Source organism: Melospiza georgiana, chromosome 12 (genome assembly GCF_028018845.1).
Source record: "Melospiza georgiana isolate bMelGeo1 chromosome 12, bMelGeo1.pri, whole genome shotgun sequence".
NCBI lineage: Eukaryota > Metazoa > Chordata > Aves > Passeriformes > Passerellidae > Melospiza > Melospiza georgiana.
Genome location: NC_080441.1, coordinates 9,681,643 through 9,705,204, shown reverse-complemented (window position 1 = coordinate 9,705,204; position 23,562 = coordinate 9,681,643). Strand labels below are relative to the sequence as shown.

The window sequence follows — 23,562 nt, the reverse complement described above, 5'->3', positions numbered from 1 at the left end:
TGCAAATATTATCTCTGTACTTAAATCCTTTAGGTTAATTGAATAGAGCTATCATTATCCAGATCTTGTTTATGTATTGCTGCCTGCAAAATAGAGCCCATTTTCCAGAGTGAAATGATGAATATGGGCACCAAAGACATTTTGTAATTTAATTGCAATATCCATGACATAATATTATTTTAATAACCATAAAGAACAATTGTTTTTGAAAAAAATAAATGTTGCACTGCTTTGTGCAAAAGCTTTGAAGGGAAACCTATGCCACAATGATACAATATTTATTTTATTTTGTTAGGTGTGGTGTGCCATGGGAAAGAGCTGCTGTTGGTTTGGATTTTTAGGCTCAAACCTGAGCACTGTTGAGGTCCTTTTGCTGCCCCTGATGGCTCTTGCAATTTGATGCATTACTCTGAATTTTTACTTGTATTGTTATCCCCCAGCTGCCGAAGTCTAGAGACAAGGTCATGCTGGGTGTGTTGGAGCCCAGCGTTCCAGGGGTGCCGTGCAGCCCTGCTGCCATTGCTGTAGTCTGTGCAGCAGCCAGGTTTTGGCCCAAAGGGCACTGCCCTGGTGGCTCAGGGAGGCTCCAGACCAGACCATCTCCTGCCTCTCACTGTGTGGCCACAGACCCACGTGAGGCCATCCTCCAGCCCATCCCAGCTGGCCAGGCTCTCTCAGCTCACTGGGTGCAGCTGTGCCACTTGCACAGCCCTAACTTCACCTGGCACATTTATTAGAAAATTTAACACCCCCTGTGCAGGGCCTGGTAGGGCAGCAGGGCAGTGCTGCTCACTCAGGGCAGGGCTGGCATCAGCCTGGCACTGGCCTTTGGCTGGGCACAGTGGGCACACAGAGCCCTCCTTGCAGACACATTTGGCAGCTCTGGGGGAGGCAGCAGAGCTCAGCCTGTGGCTGGTGCAGGGCTCTGTGTGCCCGTCAGGCAGCAGGGAGAGGGTCAAGGCAGCTCTCTAGAAAAATGCAGTCTGCACATGTTGGTCTGGATGTTAAGCATGAAATGAAAGCTGAAGGACAGAACAATATTTTTTCAGTGCTTCCCTGTGTTTATTGTGTGAGCACTTCACACATAAATAGGCTCATTCAGAGGGGCCTCCCTGTGCCCTGTGGGAAGTGTGGTCCCACACGGAGCCCAGTGTGCTCAGCACAGCACACAGCACACAGCACACAGCACACAGCACACAGCACACTGTTATCCTGCTTACACCCAGGACAACCTGACACCTCCATCCTTGTAGGGTGGTTTAGGGTTGAATGATTGTTATTTATTGCTCAAACTTAGTCCTTGCTTATTCCCGAGCTTACCTGCAGTTGCTGAAGCCTTGGCTGAGGACCCAGGGTGGGCTCAGCACGTGTTTCCCCCTGCACTCACGAACAATGGGCTCCAGAGGCAGCTCCACAGGGATTGGGTTCAGTTGGGACCCACAGCCAGGCCCCAGGTGCTGGGCTGGGAAAGGCACCAGTGACTGCCAGCACATTTTTCCTGTTTCCCCTGCAGCCAGAGGCAGGGCCACAGGGACACTCCAGGCATCTCCTGTTTTGCAGGGCGTGTTTTGGCCAACTGATACCAAACCACCCAGGTCCATGCCCACCTGCTCTGCAGCAGTGCTACTGCCCAAGAACTCCACTGGGGGTTTTTTATTTTTCAGAGGCTGATCTTTTCATCCCCAGCCATGCAAGGGAAGCCTGGTGCTGCTCCAGCCCAGCCCCAGTGGCCCTGGGTGCTGACAGCAGTGTGAACCCATTGGTCCCTGCAGGGAGCCCAGGGAGCTGCTCCTATGGGGACCATGAGGGTGCTGTGGGCAGGGGGAGCCCCACAGAGGAGCTGGGGTGTGCTTTGGGTACACCCCAGTTCATACCAGCATTACTTACCACAGTTCATAGTTTGGGGTTACTTGGAAAAACTACCCTGTGGGTGAAGTAAACTCAATAAATTAGAGCTGGGATTAGCTACAATGCTGGGTGAAAGGTTTTTTTTCCTTAAAGAAGCATTGCTGAAAAGCTGGGAATTGCAGGAAAATACATCTGTGTAGTGAATATTTAAGGAATTTATTTAGCCACACTGCTGCCCACTGCAGTGGCAGGGCAGGGCATCTCCCACCCTGGGTGCAGCCCTGAGGCTTCTCCCCTGCTCCTCACAGGGCGCTCCTTGCACCTTGCAGGATCAACCAGTTTCCATCATCAAGAAAATAAAAAATTGGTTGGTTTGCAGGTTACCAAACCAGGAATACCCATTTTCCAGCAGTGTCCTCAGCTCAGTTGGGGGCCCCTAAGCTGCCAGGCTGGAAAGGCTTTGAGAACCTGGTCTAGAGAAAGGTGCTCCTGCCCAGGTGGGGCTGTTGGGACTGGGTGATCCTTCCAACCCAAAGCTTTCCAAAGTTCTGTGGGAACATCTGAGGAGATCCCAGACTGGCCAAAGGGAGCACAGGAGGGAGGGACTCTTTCTCCTCCGAAGAAAAGAGAAGCAAGCTCTTTAATTTTTTTTCTTTACAGTTTTATTTACAAAATGTATTAAAACCCTTTGTACAACACCTCATCAAAATGAGGCTCAGTAATTGATGTCCACACATGCAGTTTATGCTTTTACAGCCATTAGTTTGCTTGGCAATTTTTCTGCTCACTCAAGTGCAGTTTCAACGACCAAAAATAGGAACTTAAATTACAAAAAAAAACAAAAAAGAGGAGAGAAAAAAAAAAGGAGAGAACCCCCTAAGCCCCTGAAGCAAAACAAATTTAAAAAAATATACCAAAACAAATCATCATGAGACTACTGCCAAACTTCTGATAGCTTGAAGTTGGTAGCCAGAATTGGTAAGCACTCAACACATTTTAGATTTACATGCAAGTTTAAAAAATATCGAACCATTTACCAAACTCCCTTCACTGGTGTGAAGCCTCCACTCTTAAAAATTGATCTGATAAACATACATATTTTATACAGCTTTTAAGAAAAACGTTTGTTTTAAATACAACTCATAACTGCACAGCTTTAACTCACCCTTGCTGGGGACGTGATCGTGTTCAGAAGTTGAAAAAAAATCAGAGTTTCATGAAAAGAAAATGAAAACAAAACAATTTTTTGTCAATATCCCGTTAAAAACTTGAACAATAAATTATTCTCCTATGAGCTTTTAAAATGATTTTATATTACATTTTGTTGGAAATACATATTTTTAACAAGACTTTTCTTTTTATTATTTTTTTTGCTTTTTGTTTGTTTTTAAATCCTATTAAAAGTTCAAATCTATCATCAGCAAACTAAATGCCTAAGGGTCAGACTGGTTTAAATGAGTTTCTTTTTCACTGTATGTTATTGATGAAATAAAACTCTATCATAAACTACGGAAAATACATATTGTCGATTAGAGGTAATTAGTAAGCAGATATTCCATTGAACATTTCCCATGTGATTGACAATATGTTTAAAGTTTTGTGGTTTTTTTTTTCCTTTTTCCTTTTTTTTTTTTTTTAATTTTTATTTTTATTTTTAGAGATGAAGTTAAGTAGTTTCCAGGCAGAGGTTCAAGGCTGAAATGCTGCTGTCTAAGATGTTGGATGTGAGTAACAGTGAGCTCCTCCTCACAGAGAGGCAGGGACAGAGCATCCTCTCACCAGGCATGAAACAAGAGCTGGCAGGAGCTGATAGAGTATAACAGTACTAGCAGGAGTCGTGTTAGATCGCTTACTATTACTCTGGAACTGCAGCTAAACCGGAGTTACTGTCCTCTTCCCTTGCTTCTGCTTTACAAGGACCGGGGCTGAGGAGCGTTAGCTGAGCACGGCGCTGGGCGGGAGAGAACTGGGGAGAAGCAGAAGCAGGCCTGGGAAAAACTGACCTGCCTCTCTCTTGCTTCATTGCTTGATATTAAACAGTGAATTAAAATTCAAATGCACAGCAAGAAAAGAGATATATGGTCTGAACTTAAACTGCAAGTAGCTTTTCCTTTTTTTTTTTTTTAATTTTAAAAGCCACCCAATGTCATTTTAATAAAGCACCTGTAGGTATGCCTGATGATAGAACAAAAAAAAGGAATGCAATATTTTCTTCCCGCACTTTAGCTACCTTGTCAAGAAATTAATTTACTGATCTGGAAGCAAGACATGCAGTTCCACAAATTACTTTCTTTTGGATTTACAGATTCACAGTCATTGACCTTAATTGGTTTGAATTCACGGATTCTTTCCCTCCTTTTGCTGCTATACAGAATTGCTCAAATTAGCTGGAGAGGTTAAAGTGGCTCAGAAAAAAAAAATAAAATGACACCACTGTAAGTAAATACTGAAACATCTTGACATCAGCTCATACAAGCAGTGGCAGGCCAGTCCACGCTTGCACGCCGCAGATTTCTGAGGCTTTGTGTCAGGAGCAGTTTCATAATTTGATACGATTGGGGTGGCTGATGAAACCAGCTGCAGCTGCTTTCAGGACACAAGTTCAGTTACTGTGCAGTGGTATCAAAGAATGGCTTTTGTTGCACTGATCTTTTTTTACAAGAATTTTTTTTTCACATACCAATATCTTTTTACCAGTCCTTTTTCCCTTCCATTTGTTTCTTTTTTTATTTTTCTTTTCTTTTCCTCTCTTTGTTTTCTTTTACTTCTTTGAAGCAAAGCAAGAATATTTCAGTGATGGTTTGCATTGTTGTGAGTCTCAGAGTCTTCCATAAGGCACTGAAGGAAAAAATACCAGTTTTTCCTATTAAAAGTACATTGCACCATCATCAATGCGTGTCATGCTTGACACCTCGGAGAGAGTACAACTGGCTCAGATGGTCCAAATCCATGAAGTAGCCACATTCTCTGCTGCTTTTTGTCTTGCATGCTGTCAGGGTGAAGATCTAAAATAAAACCAGAGAGATTTCATCACTGCCTGGCAGCGAGGGGCAGGGGAGCTCAGCCCATGGAGAGGCACAGATTGTGGGCAAGGGGCTAACCAGGCCTCTTCAGAATAATTTGTCTGCAATTTAACTCTACTTTTTCTGCTTTGGAAATCATGAATTCTAGTGTAGAAGGTTTCTTTGTATTGCAAGTTTTTTTGAAACTTCCTAAAAGCACTTACCTGATCTGATTATAGCTTACAAAACAAAGAGGAAGAGATTGGTGACAAGAGAGATGAGAATTCTGATTATAGTGATTTTTAAAGCAATTAACAAAATACTTTCATTTGAACTAGCTCGATGCTGGAGAGAGGAGTTACTTTGGCATGAAGCCAGCTTCCTCTGTGTATAAGACAGAATTGTACCCTTCTGATCCTACTTCTGATCAGGGAAGAAATTGAAATGACTCATACTTAGAAACTGCCACAAGATGGTGTTTCAAAAGCCTCTTGCAGCAGCCCTGGTGCACACAACAGAATAGCACAGACAGCTGAACAAAGGGCAGAAAGAAGAAGGGTTTGCTCCCGGCCCGCAGCCGTACCCCTAGATTTTCACACTCTCTGTGCCGTACACGTTGTAGCCTTCCCTGTAGGTAGCATAATTCTGGGTGTTGGTGGCAGGAGCAGGTTTGAAGTTCTGTGTGTTCTTGGTGAGCTTCATTCTCTTGGACTCGGCCCGAGACTTGTAGCAGAACTCGATCAGTGCCACCATCATGGCCAGCCCCAGGCCTCCCACAAGGATATAGAACACGCCCGCAACATTGCTCAGGCTCAGAGCGCTCGTCTTGTCCTAAGAGAAACCAGCCAGGCTGTTAGCTCTGCTGAGAGCAGCAGACGCACAGACAGACAGACAGACAACAGGCTATTTGCATTAGGCCTAGCTGGAATAGCTACACTCATGGTGCTCAGTGTCTGGCCCTCGGAGCAGGGCCGTCCCCCCATCCCCGAGCCCGGGGCTGCACAGCAGCGCCTGCTCTGCCCTCCACCCTGTGCTGGGTGAAACCCTGGCTCACTCCAAGGCAAGGAGGCTTTTTTGGCCACTGACTCCCCAGGCCTTTGGTGTCCCAGAGCAAGGTTGCCTATGGCCGAGCATCCCTGGTAGCAAAGGCACTGGGGGAAAGTTGTGCTGGTGGCTGCATAAAACAGCAGGATTTATAGAAGGCCATGACAAAACTAGAAAAAGAAAAAGCCAAACCACTACACACTTGGGTTTGGTCAATGTAGGTAAAATTCTTGAGATATTGCTGAACTTAACTACCTTTTTTCAACAGTTAGGGAAAAAAAAAACACCCTGGAAAGATGGTCAAATAGCAGAGCCCTGGGCTAAACTAGCACCTTTGAATGAAACCAGACAATGTAACACAAAAATCATTGGTCAGGGTTTATCTTCCTTCAATACATGTCAGATAGGGGAGATGCTTGCATTTTTTAAAACAAGGTTATGGAATGGGATTAAATAGATCTGCAACCCTTCTGCTGCTGCATGGGTGGTGGCTGTGGGCAGGAACAGCTCCTGGCTGGCACAGCTGGCTGGGCTGCCACACCACGCTGGCCCAGGTGGACAGGCAGGTACCAAAGAAATTTATCTGTGCCTAGAGCAGGCACTGCTGACAGAGCTCAGTTAACAGTTCTCTCTAGGGAGAGCTAAATTTGCATATAGTCAGAGTAAAATATGATTTACCTTGTAAGTATCTGTGTGTTTCACAGACAGTTTGGATACATGTGGTTGTAGCAAACAAGCTGCCATTTACACTAAAGATCTTAATCATTTATACCTCTTTTTTATCACAATTCCCTTTGGCAGCTGCTGTGTATTTAGATATCCCATGATCCCAAATTTATCTGACACAACAACTACCGGGCTGTGTCCTAAGCAACTTCCAGTCCTACTGAAATCAATGAAATTTTATTATTGGCTTCGCTGGAACTTGAAATTGTCCTCCGACACTGAAAGGGTGCTCTGAAATTATAGTTTTCTGTTTGAATGATTACAGAGAGCACTTCCAAAGGCACCAAGGGAGTTAGGCACTCAACTGCGACCGATTTCAGCTGGAGCTGGATTCCTCCTCCTCTTGGTGCCTTTGAAAATGTCCTTCACTCCAACAAGCCCAGCACTTTTACAGAGTTTTTCTCCCCAATGGGTCAATAAGCATGAAAAAAAGGTCCTAATTTTAACTGAATGGTGTAAATAAATATTCCCTACAATTTAAGTGTGCAGCTACTGGGCCAATCCCCCTCAGGGCTGGGACCTGCCCTGGGGTCTACAGTGGTCCTGCATGAGGCTGGACAGCCCCACAGCACAGCTGGTGGATGACAGGACAGTACAGCAGCAAAATGGTTCAAAGCAGTATAAAAAAGAATATACAATATTTAGGTAATGATTCACCATTAGTATTTCTAGATTAAAAAAAAAAAATCCAATCAATTTTAAAATGAATTGGCAAATAGGGCAGGAAAGGGTTTTCCTTATCAGCTGTCTGTCCTGAAAATTTGTGCCCTTAGCAAGCATGTGACTGTTTCCCAAACTGACATGTAGAGAACCTAAGTAATAATTTTGAAACAAAAATGGACTTTTTCAATAAAAATAAGAAAAGATGCTGGCCTGAATAATAGACAGTGACTGTGCTGAAACTTGCACATTTAAATGAAGACACCAGCTTGGGAGGCTTTGGGGGCTTCTTTTAGCATGTTTCTAGCAAAATACTCACACAGTGAAACATACTTACAACTACAGTCTGTTACTGCACATAAGAAAAATGCTGTCATGTTCTGAAAATTACTTATTTTTTTCTATTCTTTTCTTTCAACCTTCAAAATGTAAATAGCAATTTTTGAAAGTCATTCTTGGTATAAACAAACAGTGGGTCAAAATGTGATTGCTAATCAGTACAAAAAGACCTTCAGCGACTGACCTTACTTCCGGAGTCCTTGGCTCCACATTCACCCTTATCGTACCACCATTTGTTTTTCAGCTTGTCTAAGATGCCTTGTTCACTGAGTTTCAATACTGCAAGGTTTACAGGAGTTCTTCACGTGGGAAATAACATAAATAACATTATATTATGTTATTTTATGTTATTCAATCTTTAAACTACTTTAAAACTATACAAAGCGATAAAGCAGGGTTCCTGGCCACAAAGTATTTACACTGCAGGCAACTGGATCATCCCCTTAAGTTAAGGCTAGAGCATCTCTACATTACCAGGTCCTGCCCATATCGCTTTGAGTAATCGGCACTCACTGTTAAATGAAGGCAGTAGAAACAAAGCAAGGCCAATCTCCCACTTTGGTGTGCCACAGGCACTTGCAGTAGCTTTACACATCTGGGTGGGTTTGATCCAGCAGGGCCCCCCATTGCACTGACAGACAGACAGCAGCCCCCACCCCGGCCACTGTGGCTGCCTACGGTGGAACAACGCTTGTAGCCCCTGATCCTCAGCAGCCCCTGCGCCTGGCGGGTCTCTGTGCACATCTGCAAAGCCAAAACCCCCAGGCTGGATCTCTGCAGGGGGATTTTGTGGCCATCACAGGATTTTGCAGCCATCACAGGATTCTGTGGCTGCCACAGCCCCTTCACCCCGCGCTGGCTCCTCCAGCTCCCGCTGCCGGCGCTGCAGGGGCTGCGCTCGAGGCACCGTGCTCAGCTGCACTCCCTGAAATGCTGCATCTCCAACTCCCCCAGTCCAGGGAACTGCAGCAGAAAATAAGCAAATGCAGACCTCTGTGAAGCAAACTGATGAATATGGAAATGCCGGCTGAAAGTGCCCAGGGTGGGAAATGTTGGCAGGATAAATGGAGTTGCTGACTCGTGCTGCCAAGAGCCCACAGCCCAGGGGGGCTGAGCTCATCTGGCCCCTCCATGTGGGAAAGCAGCACCTGAGGAGCTCTCGATTAGGTTTTGTCATTTCCACTTCCTCCTCGTGTGAAGTCTTGGTTTCTTCCTTGCTGTTTCCATCAGGCAGGCTCCCTGTGTAAGGGACATCAGCTCCTGCTCCTGCTTGAACAGCTCTGATCCCTGCTCCAGGGCCATACAGGGCTGGGTTTTTATCCCCAGCAATGCTGCACCACTTTGCACAGGATGGCACCAGGCAGACAGGTGCACAGCCTGCTTTGGGTCCATTCAGGCCTGCTGTCAGCAGAGGGGATGCAGGAGATGCCCACATCTGCCCCAGTGCCAGCCTCATGTCTGGCTCTTGCTGCTCTCTGCCTTTCTCCCACCCCTGCCCTAAGTGTCTGACTCTCTGCAGAGCAGAAAAGACTCAGGAGAAAGAGCAGCAAGACCTATACAAAACACCTTCAATATAAGCTAAATTGCACACTGGCACTTAGGGAAACATCCCCAGACTGGGAGGGCTCACAACTCTGAGCAACAAGAATGGCTGAGCCCTGCCATGCCTGGGGCAGGGCAAGATGCTGGAAGAAGTAGCAGGTAAAGAAAAGCCCTGTTCCCTCATGTGCCAAGAAGCTGCTTTTGGGATGGCTGTGAGACTGCTGGTGGCTGATGCTGGGAAGGGCTGCTCTCAGAGATGCTCCGTGTCCTTAGGCAGGAGGGTGGCAGCCAAGCCCAGGAAGTTCGTGGGCTATCATGAGAAAAATGATCATATTCAAGAGCTCCTGAATGCTCCATGGCTGCTCCAACATGAGCCTGTGTAGTGTCACCCAGGCCAACAGGGAGGCAAGAGCAGGGGAAAGCCATCAAGGTGGGGACAAGCACTGGTCCCAGTGGCAGCACTGCCATCACCGCCTGCAGAGCTGCCTGGCTGTCCAGGCAGAGGCAGCACCACTCTCTCCTGGCCTGCACAGAGCTCAGCTTGACACCAGCCAAGACTTTATTTTTATAAAATGGCTATTTTTAAGCAGCAGCTGTAATCTAATTAAGTATCAATCAGGGCTGGCTGTACACACTCAGCTGGACACAGCCAACGGGTGGCAGTGACAAGCCACAGGAGACAGACCGTGTTTGCTGGCCCGGCACCGGCAGCAGCCTGAGCTCCTCCAGCAGGAGCCAGCGGCACCCTAAAAGCCAGCTGTGCTGCAGCTCCCCCTGCATCCTCCTGCAGGTAGGCTGTGAAACATGAACGGGATCAAAGAACACCCCCAGACACTGCCAACACCTCGGGGGGGCAGGGAACACTCCTGCCCCCTCGGTTACAGCGATGGGCAGCAGCCAGGGGAACACTCCTGCCCCCTCGGTCTCACTGATGGGCAGCAGACAGGTCCTGGCCAAGCCACCACCACAGACCCTCCTGGGCTGTGCTGAGACCCCCAGAGACCCCCACAGGAACACACTACGAGCAGCTGTGCACGCCTGCAATGCCAGCCAGTGAAAGCTCAGTGCCTTTACCTTCCCCTTACAAGCCCCAGCAGAGAGCAGGGTGAATTATTGCTCAGAGAACAGTACTCTCATTTTAAATTTCATTTAAAAACTATCCAATTTGGAGAGATTTTATGCAATACATCTCTCAGCTTTGAAAAGCATTGTGCAGCTGAGAATACACAAACAATAGAAAGAAGGTTATAAACACCTTTCCTCCTACCTGCATATTTTATTGTGCAAATTTTCCCCTCCCCCCAGTCCTATTCCAAACACTATTTTTAATTTGCATGCCTTTGTAAACCCCATACGGAGTACTGAGAATTTGCATAACATCCAATACATTATAGATTAGCTTTCACAACATTATACAGTATTGGGAAATGAGGAGGCTTAATATGCTAATTAGGATGCTTTATTTTTTTTAAGCCAAGATTGCAGCTAATTGTGCACACACAACTGCCAAAAAAAAAAAAAAAAAAAAAAAGGAAAAAGTAGTAAACTAAAATTATCTTAATTAAACAGATGGGAATTTGCCTAAAATGGGGTTTTCATTATCATTTGTCACAGTCCTGTTTGCCAGGTGAGGTACCACATTCCCTCAGCCTGGGTAGAAGAGAGGTGATTTGGTTTCATCAAAGTCCTAAGGAACAATTTTGCCTGCTTCCAGGAAATAAATCCCAAAACCTCCTAATGCATGAGCTGTTTCTTTGGCAGCAGGATTTGAGAAACCTTACAGTGGGAGAAGGCATGATGCCTCTGCAACCCCTGGTCCAGCACTTCAGGAATGCAGTACGAGCAGGTGCAGGATGGACTCCTCAAATCCCAAATTCCCAAGCTAAGTAGAAATATTGGAAAGTGAGCCTGGTTGCTGATGCATTTTCCCATTGCTCATCTCTGAGTAGCTGTCTAGCCTGGTTCAATTTAACAGTCAGAGTCAGTCATGGCTTTGGCTGAGATTCTGATGGAAGTGCAGAGAGCCATGTCTGGATCCTGGCATTTTTCACTGAGTGCTCAGCAGTGCCCATGGCACACAAATCCTCTGTGTCACCCCTCAGCTCACACTGAGCTGCTCCTTGGGCAGTGCCAGCCCCCTGCCTGGGCCAGCCAGCCCAAGGCACCAAGCTGCAAAGTGTTCTGTAAGGGGGGAACTGCAAGGTTCTTCCAGGAGTGGTGGCTGCTGGGTCCAGGAAGGGGATTTGTCATTGCTTGTCCTGGGACTGCTTGACTGAGGGGAGATATTTAGAATTGCCTTAGAGGCAGAGGAATGGAGACACTAAATGACTTGTCTGGGTCCCATGGGAAGGCTGTGTCACCAGCCACCTGCTTCTCTCACTGCCCACTTCAGAGGATGATTTCCTCATTTTCTGGGGCTCTGTCTCAAAGGACTTCAATTTCTGTGTAGTTTTCTTGGGATACTTTTGTGCTTTCCAGTTGCTTTTTTTTTTTTTAAATTATATTTCTGTTGTTGAGCTGTATGGAATATCCTATGAACTCCTCAGCCCTTTCTTAGGTGGCTTCCACTGTTTTTCCATGCTTTAATTTATGATGGGATTCTTTTTCATCTCCCCTGTGTGGTTTCCAGACCTCACTCTGTTAGCTTGGTTGCTTTGATAAAAGTAAAATGTTCAGAGGTTTGAGAGCTTTTGTTCTCTTGTTGTGCTCTGTATGCCCAGAAAATGAGATGAGGCCATTTGGACCAGGATATCAGCATTGTGGATTCCACAGGATGGTATTGTTGTCCAGATACTGGCAGTGTTTTTCTTCCTTCCCACAACTGAAGGATTTTGTTGTTTCCTTGCTTTTGTTTTTCATCCAGTATGATCTGAATCATAGAGGCTTAAACCTGTGAGGCTGGTTCTCTTGGGCAGCTTTACCAAACCCTGCTAAGATTTTTTTTCTACAAATGATTGTCAGACTTCACTTTAGAGAAACAATACCAGGAGCCTCATAAGGGATAGTACTGCCCTTAGAGGGGAATTAAGCCATCTGCAATGATTGTTTCTTTTAAGAGCAGCATGACTGTAAGATCAGTGCCCACCTGTTTTATAGGCTTTACAGAGACTGCCACAAACACGATTTTATACCTTGACAGAAGTGGGGTTTATTGGTGTTTCAGCTGCTTCATTTCTCTGCCACCCTGTTAGGAGACTCCATTCAGGTGCTGGCAGCATAATCTTCCCCTCTTCTGCCATCAGCTACTGCTAGAAAACAAGCTGTGCCAGTCTTCTTCCAGATTTAATATGACACCATCCCAAAGAGGACCTCCTTTTCCTTTTGCTGTGTGGCCCTGGGGCCTCCTCCCTGCTGCACTTCAGCCTGTCTGGGTGCAGGACACCAGACCCAGACGCCCTTTGCACCCTTTGCTGCTGGTGGTCCCAGAGGACAGGATGATACTGATGGAATTAACTGACTTTTGAAAAACAAACTCATTAAAATCTCATCCTTGAGCTGCATCCCCGAAGCTTCAGGTTAAATTTAAAAACTTGGACCACCTCTCCCTCAAATTCAGGAGGTGCTTCAGCACTTGGTCATGCAGGTTGATCCTGTACAAAACATGACATTGTTCCCAGACTGAGTAGGTTCACCATGCAGATGCTCCTTCTCAGAAGAAGGAGCTGCTATGTGCTCTTTGCAAAGCATTTATTACTTTTATATTTCATTATTCCCCATCTTCTATTCATGCAATTAATATAAAAAAGAGGGAACACAATGACTCAGAGGCCATCTGCTCTCTCCTCTTCTCTTTGAGACAGCCTTACCTGTCCGAGAGATTTCTTGCCTTGCCTCCTCTTACCAAAGCCCCAGTTTCAGATTAGTTGCAGTAAATGTTATCTCCACTGAGAAAACTGGTGGTGTTATTTCTTTCCATTCTTTCTGGCCAGAACAAGCTTGAAGTAGAAGACAAGTAAATTAATTGTTGAAGAGGCAGATCTTTATTAGTCCAGAAAGTGGGAAGGTAGAACTTCTGACCCTCTAAAATTATAAATTATAGGTTTTTAGTGGTGTCATTATTGGCTTTTCAGGTTAATTGTCATGATTCCACCTGCACCTATTTAAAGAAGACAACCCTAAACCAGATGCTCCACCTACTGCCATCACTAACTTCTACCAGCTTAAGACACATGGCCAGCAGGCTGCAGTCCCACAGATGACTGCAAAGGCTGGCCAGGCTGCTCCTTTTGGCAGGTGGGTTCCAGTTACTGGCCATCATGTTTGTGTGCTAGTGCTGTAAACAGGACCCCTTCCTGAAGGAACTTGGACTGTAGTGAAGAATCTGAGCAGTTTCTTGGAAAAGCACTGCTAATTTATGAAAAGAACATTGCGATCCTGCCAGGAAAGGGCCATTTTCCAGGAAAGATGCCAGTGCCTTTGCTGCCAGTGTTTGGGTTGGTCCTCAAAGTTGCAGCAGGTGATACAAGCAGTCAATGACCACTAGAGGTGAGAACTGGGAACAGAAGTCACTTTAGGACTTGAACAACTCACCCAATAATCTGCAGAATTTTTCAGCTCTGTCTAACTGGTGTTTGAGTGGCATGAAGTCTCAGCAACACTGTAGTTATGTTTATTACTTGCAATCTAGAAAAGATTTAAGTGATGATTGGAACAGCTTTGGATAATTCACATCCCATTCCATGCTCTAATGGATGTAATATAAATGTTATACCCAAACCCAATCACTGCCAAGGAGAGTGAATGAACTCGGCAGACGGCACACTGCTCCTTTCAAACCAGACAAACCATTGCTCAGAATTCATTTACAATTTTTAGATGCAATCTTTCAGAAAAGCAAGCTGCAAAGTAAAGGTGCAACAAGCAAGGCTCTTCAAAGCACCAATTCAAGGGCTTCCTCGGGGTGGCACAGGATGGGGAGGGCAGTCCATGGGCTCCTCTCACTACCTGGGTTTTACAGCCGCAAGTGTTCCTTCACTCACCATCAGCTGGTTCCTCATTTTCTGTAGAGTATCAGGAGCACAGTGTGGCATTTTCACAACAGTGTTGCTTGCAGCCATCTTGAGAATCCAAACATAGCTTTTTTAGGGGTAGAAGGTAAAGAAATCACCCATGAACTTGAAGGAAGGTCAGAATATCATTCAGCATTCAGAGCTCCTCTCTGGTCTTGAAAACATCCTCTCTCTTGTTGTGTGCCTGGGGCTGTGGCTCAGGATAGCAGAGCACAAGGTGCAGCAGACCTGATCAGCACTTCAGCCAGGGAGGGATGCCTGGCTGGCTCAGGAGATGTCAAACACTGGGCAAGACCTCCAACCACTGCAGCTTCACTGCTCACAAGTGGCCCCGGCACAGGAGAGCTCCACAGGCTCTGCAGGCTACTTGGCCAGGACATCCATGTCCCCAGCAGCACTGTGGAGGGACATGTGCCATCTTACCCAGCAATACAGAGTTCATTTAAGAGGTGAAGCTAAGCAATTTAAGGCCAGTGGCAGTAGGGATCCTTCTGACAAAAGCAGATGGATGCTGGCCCCAAACATACAGCAAATATGGTCACCAGAACTGTCCTTGGCTAACAGAGCTCCCTGTGTATTTAACACTGCAGCTACCACAATGCACAATCCTGTGTATTGCCAACATGCCCTCATTCATTTTTCCCAGCAGCACAACAGCAGACAACCAAATCCTCTGGTTGGAGAAGTGTCATGGAAATGCAGGCACACATCCCTTGGGATGCAGCACTTACAGCAAAGCTGTTTGTGATTCCCTGTACTGGTACTGGCCCTTTGGGTGCCAGGAGAAGGTGAAATCACAGTGCCAAAGGCAGCCCTGGGCTCTGGCTATGTCACACTGCATGGCATAGAACAGCTGTAACTCTGGTCTAGTATCTGGCTAGGCCAGATTTATTGCTGATTTGTGGCACCAGAGCAACATAAAGCCACAGGAGGCTTCTGGCAAATCTGTCCCTCCTAAGAGTCCAAATCTATCCTTCCTAATGACAGGTGACATCCTCCCTCTGCATCAGAGTTCTCACCTGGCCAAGCCCCACAGTCAGACCAAGGGCTCAGCCTCTGCAAAAGGCTCATTACCCTCCTGTCCAAATCTCAGTGATGTGAAGGAGCTGAGAGTCCATGGTGGCACCAGGTCTTGGTTAGTACATTATAAAGTGTTTTTTCACTTGTTTATATTTAAATAATAATAAACTCATTTTATAATTAAATAATCCCTGTTGGTTTTGCCTAATCCTTTTAGTTTAGGAATCTGACATATTTGGAGCACTCTCACTTTTACAGCAAGAAACGTCTTCCTTTGTTCCTTATGACCAGAGCTGCTCCCTATGAACATCCCTGGGATTGCTGACATCAGCCCAACCCAACCAAAACCATTATAACATCAAAGAGTTCAGATGTTAAACACTTGGGTTTCTAAAATCCACCTCACAGTGTCAGAGAAAGGCAAGAAGAATAAGGTGCAAACAAGTAAGTATTTTCTAAATCCAAAATGCTTCCTAAAATCCTCTTGGACAAAACTACTGAAAATGCTGAATTAATTGTTCCTGCTGGTGTCACTAGCTAATCCCCCTAACTTCAGGGAAAGCACAGAGGGCAGCTTGCTGTGACACGTGGGACACGCCACACTTACCATGCTCTGAGAGGCAAATACCTGAAGAGCACAGAGATTAGAGAATAACAAAACATTCTGAGCTGGAATGGACCCACAAGGACCAGTGAGTCCAGCTCTTAAATGAAAGGTCCATACAGGGATTGAACCCACAATCTTGGTCTTATCAGCACCCTGCTCTGACCAACTGAGCTACCCTCAGTGTGACCCTGAACAATGGCACCACTGCCTGGCAGTGCTTCCAGCCAAGCAGAGAAACCCCTCACTCACACACATCACACAGAACCACCAGCCTTCCCTGCCCTGCTGCAGGAGGAGAGGAGGTGATGCTGAATGCAGCCTCCAGTGCTATTGACTGGAGCTGAGTGGGCCAGAAGGCAAGTGGCCACTGCTGCATCCCTGAGCCAGCCTGCACAGGCACAGGGCTGTGCAGGGACTGACAAAGGCAGAAATCAAGTCCAGGCTCTCTGCTTAATTTGACAGGATACCATAAAAAATATCACTAACAACCATCTTGGTATCATTAAAATATAAAGATAGAAACAATCTAGGAAGATACAGCAAGTCCAGCACTACTCTCTAGAGGGCATCGCCCGAGGTTAAAGACCCATCTAAATCAAATAAGGCACTTTATTCCCCCAAGCTGTATAAATCCCAGCCTGATCTGTAACTATTCAATGGACTTTTTGTCAGATCTTGTTACTGAAATAACTTCTGAATAGATACAAAACCTGCGGGTGAGTGCATCGTCCAAAGGCTCTGCCCTTGCTCAGATCAGATCATCCAGCTGCCTGTTGCAATTTACCAATTTAGCAATGTTTCTGTGCCATGGCTTCATGTTTTGTGACACACCCACACTGAGGGATGGGGAAGACTTTGCTTGGAAATGGGCTCCTTATCCAAACCCACTACATTTGTTGAAAGACTACAGTTGCCTGGTACCTCAAGGAGGAGTGAAAGAGCCCTGAAAATACATCAAAAACCCACATGGTCAATCCCTGCTCCTTCTTGTCAATCACTACTTCCTACCTTCTGTATCAAAAAGTGATCTTTGGTATTCCACACTGAACATTCAATATTCAATGAAAAAATGCAAAAAGCACTGGGCATTTCTTTTTTAAATAACGAGCCCCCTTGGTTGCTCTTTGCTACCATTTCAGACCCACACCGCTTTTTCCCTGCCCTGTATTACCAGCAGTTGCACATTTCCAAGAGTCAACATTTGAGGGATTGAAATGCTTTATGGGTGAGCAGAGGAAGGGATAAAAGGGAAAGCCATCTAGCTGGGAAAGACAAAGAGCTTGCACAATTAGAAAATTTAAAACTCAGCACCTCAAGCCCTATATATCCCCCAGGCACCTAAAAGAAATATGCTGCATGTTGATGGCTGGGGTAGTGCTTGGAGGCAGAGCAATAAATCCCCTGGCAGTGGATGTTTTTCCTCAACAGCAAAGCCAGCAGCAGTTCCCTTTGCTCAAGACCCTGTGGCCCTGAGTGATGGTGAGGAGTATCCTGGGGCTGCAGCTCCCTGGCTGCCAAGGGATGGATTTAGCTCCTGCTGAGCACTCAGTAGCTGCAGTAGTTGTCCATAACAGAACTTTGTTATAGTCTCCATTATTGGGCAGGAGTAACCTGCCATTACAGGTTGGAGCATCCAGTTTATCCTTGTGGTCACCAGGTATGCATTTTAAATTAAGGTGTTTGAGGGCATGATCTCATTGCATCATCTATAAACACTCTGTGCACACCTCTACAGACTCAGATGTGTTACCAGGTGAGGCTGCAGGTCCTTCTGCTCTCTGCAGAGTCTGCAGCCTGTGTTTGGCAGCAGCAGTGTCTCTACGAAAGAATATTTACACGTTTCACAAATGTAGCTCAAACAAATTAAACTCTGTACTAACAGGATCATAATTTAAGAGAAGTGCCAAGTGCTAATGCAATAATACAGGCTGATTGGATTAGGAAATACAAGCCATAACAAGTCACTGCAGCTCGTTCACAGCAGTGCCTGACACTTGAGGTATGGATGTGGTGAGAGGGTGGAAGAAGAGCAAAGGAGGGCAGGTGCCCAACATTGTGCTCAAACCTACAAATCTGAGAGAGCAGCATGGAGCTTTCCTGCCACTGCTTGGGTCCTTTCTAACCTGGATGGTATGAGCAAGAGACTCAACTTACCTTGCATGCTGGCTATCCCCTCACCTTCTCTTTCTCTTGTCTCTAGGCACATCCATTTCCCCCCATCTTTATTTTCCTCTTGAAACGGCTTCTTCTGTGACTCCTGCTCTTGGCTCCTCAGCAGGCTGCAGGTGGGTGCTGCTTACTCCCAAGGCTAGTCCACAAGACATTCGAGGAACAGCTATGTTGTGTACAAAAGCTAGAGGCACTCAGCCCATGGTTACAGTCCCAGCAGCACAGAGAAATCCACAGAGCAGCACCAGTGCCTGTGTCCACGTGAGCAGAATGCTGAAACGTTAGAGTCACTTTGAAGAAGAAGAAAGGCATTTACTTTTCCCTTTGTATGTTAAATGACAGCAGCTAGTATTAAAGAGAAACAACCAAGCCCAGACCCCCAGGGAGACATACAAAGGAAGGGCCCTGCTCCTGCTGCTGGGAGCTCCACTTCCAGCTGATGGTTTTCCTTTTTTCCTTTTCCAGTACCACAGAGCCTTCTGCTTTGACTTTTCCCATACTGATACTTACAGTGCAGGAGAAATGACTCATGTAAGCAATCTATGGAAATTAACTGTTAAGCACCACCTATCAAAAGGAGTGCATAATTAACAAGTCTTTAAGATTTCTTGTGGCCATAAAGGCAGGACATGGTGTCTAGGCAGGAGCCCCAGGTCTGCCACAATTAATGCTGCACAAACAGGTCTCCTTGCACACAGGTCTGAGATGGCTTTGGCAAGGCAGCAAAGCCAGTCTCCACGATGCTAAAGGTTATACTGGCAAAACTAAACAGTTCCACATTCTTGGACACCAGTGGTTCTGACTCCACCAACTCCTCCCCAGCATAGGCAACCTACTCTTTCCAAATTATAGTGCTGCTTCTCCCAATTCCATTTCCAGGAAAACACCCCCAAAAAACTGCACAACAGCACTGCTGTTTCTGCAAACCAGAGCAGGCTCTCTGCCCTTCTTGGCAGTGCTCTGAGATGCTCCAATGAACTCCTAGAGCATTAAGACTTCATCACTGCCACAAAACATACACAGTATTATTTCTTAATACGCTATAAAGTAATAGCTGTCAATTAAACCAATATTCTGGTGTCTTCCTTTTAAAGCATTATTTTGCTTTGTCACTAATTTGCACAATACAGTAATTTCATATTACTTTCCCAGCTCTGAGCATGAATTAGCTCTGTGTTACTGTCACTGGCTCTGATCAGCCATTTTATCTTTTTCCAGCTCATAACGCAGGCCTATAGTATGGATGACAAGGAAATTCATGCTGATGAACATAATTTCAAACAAATGGCTCAAATAAATCGTGCTGCATCTTTTTAAGATAGCCATTTCCCCAAATGTCCTCTTTTATGCACGACGTGTTTGGCAATGGTGCTCTTTAGGCATCAGGTATCATCTAAAATAAAGCATAACAGATTTCTTCTAAAAATATGCCACTTAAAAAAGTTATGCTGCAAATGCTAACGGCTGTGCTGAAAATGTATCAAACCAAAACAGCACACAGACACAGGGGAACAGATCCCATCTGCTAATGACCACACTCACAGCTCTGAAGGTCTTGGGAATGGAATATTGTATGGAGCACAACTCTGAGGGCAGAACTCAACTAGCAAACTGGAAAAGTAATTCTCTGATTAAAAAGAAACAATTGGAAAATGAAATAATTTACATTGCATGTCATTTCTCTGGTGTCGTCCAAAAGAGGTATCAGCCTAAAAAAGAATATATTAAAGAAATTAAGTCAAATAAGTAGCAGGGAATCTTGGCAGGTAAAGTTGATGAGAAGCTGCATTCAAACATTCTCCTTCCACGTTGGTTGTCATTAAATGTTACCATGAAGGTATAAGAATACAAGAAATTTATCAACAGCAGAACTATGGAAATTTATCTTAGCAGGAAATTGTTCCTATGCAACTGAATAATTAGTTTCACTTAAGTCACTCAGGCTGTGACCGCCATCTGCATCTCCTTTTGTCTAATTCTTGTTAAATCCCTATTCAGCCATAACTCAGCTCCAAGATTATAGGACTGTATAATAAACAAAATAATTAGTTTCCAAACTTGTAATACACTGCAACATATTTCCTGGAATATGTGTTTTTTATAACTGCTATTTTGTATTCTCTCATGATTGAGAACTTTCAGTTTGCATGTATAAGAGCATTTGAAGAGAGGATAATTTTGCCATGAAACTAAATTCAAGCTCATTTAGGAGAGCTAAGTGAATGAGTTTTGATGCACGTACCAGAACGTCTGCATCAGCCAAGTCAGCCCACATGTATTGACACGCATCCCAGAGAAATTACGTACGGATGGAGCATATTCCCCTTCAGACTTGTTAAATAAGGACCACTACTGAAATTGGGTCATTGCCTTTGCCAGGGCAGTACCAACACTGGCACCCTCTGCACACACCAGCACTGGCACAGACTGCTAGCACTGAAAACAAGACACATATCAGCTGAGGCCTTTAAAATAAACTCATTAAAATGGCACAATCTCTTAAGTCTTGAATTACAAGTGAACCCCAGGAGCATGGAATGCCCACAGGCCTAACCTTGCACTCTGTAAACCAAGAGATTCAAAGTCTGCAGAAAGCCAATTGAATACCTTTCGTTTTTCCCACTGCAAGACCCAAAAATCCTTGTGAAAATGGAAGTCACTGTTTAATTTTCCAGAGGTGGTGAGATACGGTAACGAGACAAACTCACAACTCAGAAGGATTCCTCTCGGAGCACGGGCACACCGCATGCCAGAGCGCAGGGAGCACGAGCAGGGAGGGCGGCCGGGTCCTTTGCAGTACAACGATGGCACTGGCACAAGCAAACAGGCTCATACTCACCTCTGGCCTTCAGCAAGAGCTAAAGTATCAGTCACAGAGGAACTCAGCTTAAGAAACTGGCACCAGCAGTCTGCCATGACTCACATCTACACACAACCCATTGCACAACCCACTGCCAGGAGGCAATAAATGGCTGATTGCCAACTGGGGGCAGCGATTTCCCAAGCCCGGGTCTCTACTGGGGAAGCTGAGAGAGGAGTCTGTCAGCTCAGCCAGTAGAGAGAGCTGCCCCGAGTGAGCAATGGAGGGCAAGGTCTGTATCTGCACCTCAGGCACCTGCACCACCCCATCCTCATTCCCCCAGCTGCCACCTCCTTTAAGGTAAAAGGGAAAAAAATAACAGTTTGCAGTGACTCCTCTGAATGACCTACAAATGAAGCTGTGCTCATATAAACAATTAACTGGAGAGATGGGATGAGATGATGGGGGCAACTTCTGGTGGGAGGACAGTGAGGAGAGAGAGGCCAGCAAGACTCTTGGAGCTGCAGTGCACAAGGGGCAGCACCAGAACTCATCTTTCCTGAGAGGGCAGTGGGGCTCCTGCTGGGCTGGGGCAGGGCCTGGCCAGTGATGGGGATGTGCTGTGAAGGCTCTGCCTGTCTGCTGCCACGGAGCCACACTGCAGTGTGCAGGGCTCAGGGCCTACAGAACTACCTCAAAAGAAGAGCCACTTTGTGACAAAAAAGCCCTTTGATTTACCACACCTCTAGAAACAGCCACTAACCCCTTCCCCACCTCCCTTAGCTTTGTCTTCTGTGGGAGGTCTTCTACCTCCCATGTTCTCCTCTTTGGGGACTTCTGCCAGCTGAGCTGTGCCCCAAGAGCTGGTGACTATAGCTCAAACCCCTCATCTATAGCTCAAAGTCCTTCACCACAGCGTGCTACAACAAACTGCAGACAGACATCACTCGGGACTAAACCAGCAAAACACACATTATTGTGTTTGCTCCCCTTCCCTCTTCTCTGGGTTCCAGCTGAGGTTACCCCAGACTCCACTCCCTCAACATCGCCTGACCAGGCCAAGGGCCTGCCAAATAGCATTGTTCTTTGTAAAACATCTTCCAGCACAAGCAAAAATAGAAGGATGGCCCTGCCCTAACTGTAGCCATTTAAAAAGCCCTCTTTAGTTTCCTTAGGGCTGTAAGTGTTATTGGCTGGGTTTAATTCAATGAACTTGAAGCAATGAAGTTCACTGAAGCTGGTTTGTATGAAGAGTTTTTTTTCAGGGAGGCAGCATTAGACAATGAGGTGCTGGATCCCAGGAGGATATTAAACATTTAATATACTGGCAAATATGACATATAAAAATGTTTTGTGAAGGATGAGCAGCAGAGCTAAAAAGCATAAAAAAGCTTGTGCTCATCTCCAGGCTGCTGCTGAGCACTGCAGACCTCCAGCTACTGAATCAATCCAAATTCAAGAGCTTTTCCTTCCTTTAATATTACACAGTGGCTTTTGCTAGCAGTAGACATGACGAGCTGAGCAATTTCCTATATAGCCAACTGTATGCAACTCTTATGAATAGATTGTAGCAGTAATTTGCAGTAATTGTCCGAAACTGCAGTTTACTGTTATTATTGATTTTGGACCAAATCTGAAGCATTTTTATTGCAGAGATTAGGAGTTATTGCTCCCTAAAGATGTGGTTTTACTAAATGTAGGAGAGTGTCACTATAAAAATGAATTTCAATACTTTTCAGTATAACAATGTCATTTAAATTAATTTTCTTGGTAATTCTCGCACCCACAGTGACCAACAACACCCCGCCACCTCTAGCTACAGCTTATCCTCACTGGGTTAAAGACTGCAGAAAAGGATTGCCAGTCCTACAGGGCAAAGCTGGCAGGAGGAAAGCACACTAGTTAACATTTGCAATACATGAGCTCACTGAAGTAACTTTGTGAAGGTGCAGTACAGGCTGCCTGGAAGGCTGGGGGAAGCCTCAGCTCAGCAGAAGGCAGTGATAAGGCTGCCACGACTGCCACCAGAGCCAGATTTGAGTCCACATCGGTATCAAAGGCATGTCAAACACAGACTCAGGGCTCCTGCACAGGAGTGTGCAGAAGACTGATCACTGCTGTACAAAAGGTGACATCTGAATGCTCCAGGCAACATTTCCAAAACCTTCCCAAAAGGCCAAAGGAAAGAGGAGCTCTTTCACCCAGGTCTGTGCTGGCACAGCTGGCCCTGGCAAAAAAAAGTCTCATAAACCCTTGCTCTCAAGGGTTGGGACAGTGACCAGAGGTGATCACCAGTTTCTTGCACAATTACCTCACTGACTTACTTTGCATAGGTCTCACCAACACTAGGCTTTCTATCTGTTAGTTAAATAAGGTTTCCAAGCTCGAACAAACCCGCTGATGATATTAAATAAGACTGTTTCTTTGAAAGAGCTACTGAACAAGAAATCAGAGGTATTTTTCCCCACCAGAATTAGTGAAATAATTTTCATCTGCTTTCTTTTTGAGTTTTTTTTTCTTGAGAAGCAAAATAACAGCCTTGCCGATTACTCTTTGCTAAGGTACCCGATTGTGGTGACATTGAGGCTGACCTTGGAGTCACCTCCCCCGCTGCCGCACTCTCCTTTGTCGTACCACCATTTGTTTTTCAATTTGTCCAAGAGGCCTTGCTCATTCAGTTTTAATACTGCCAGGTTAACAGCATTTCTTGAAACGATAAAACATAACTTGTAAGAAAAAATGCACAAATGCTTAGGATAATCGTAACGTATAAAAAAAGGAGCACAAGAGGACAAA

At 45.5% G+C, this 23,562-nt stretch overlaps 1 protein-coding gene across 3 annotated transcripts in view; it reads right to left on the bottom strand.

Moving 5' to 3' along the window:
- Positions 1-2,487: 2,487 nt before the first annotated feature.
- GRIA3 (glutamate ionotropic receptor AMPA type subunit 3) overlaps positions 2,488-23,562 on the bottom strand; it is a 142,343-nt gene continuing 121,268 nt past the window's right edge. Inside the window, exons 14-16 of one of the 3 annotated variants that reach the window (XM_058032486.1) lie at positions 23,358-23,472; positions 5,434-5,681; positions 2,488-4,853 (exon numbers count right to left, since the gene is read on the bottom strand). In XM_058032486.1, the coding sequence (XP_057888469.1) occupies positions 5,436-5,681; positions 23,358-23,472 (361 nt within the window). In that variant the 3' untranslated portion in view covers positions 2,488-4,853; positions 5,434-5,435. Of the gene's footprint in view, positions 4,854-5,433; positions 5,682-7,803; positions 7,919-23,357; positions 23,473-23,562 lie in introns of those variants that run through there. The other 2 variants (XM_058032487.1, XM_058032485.1) reach the window with 2 other exon arrangements.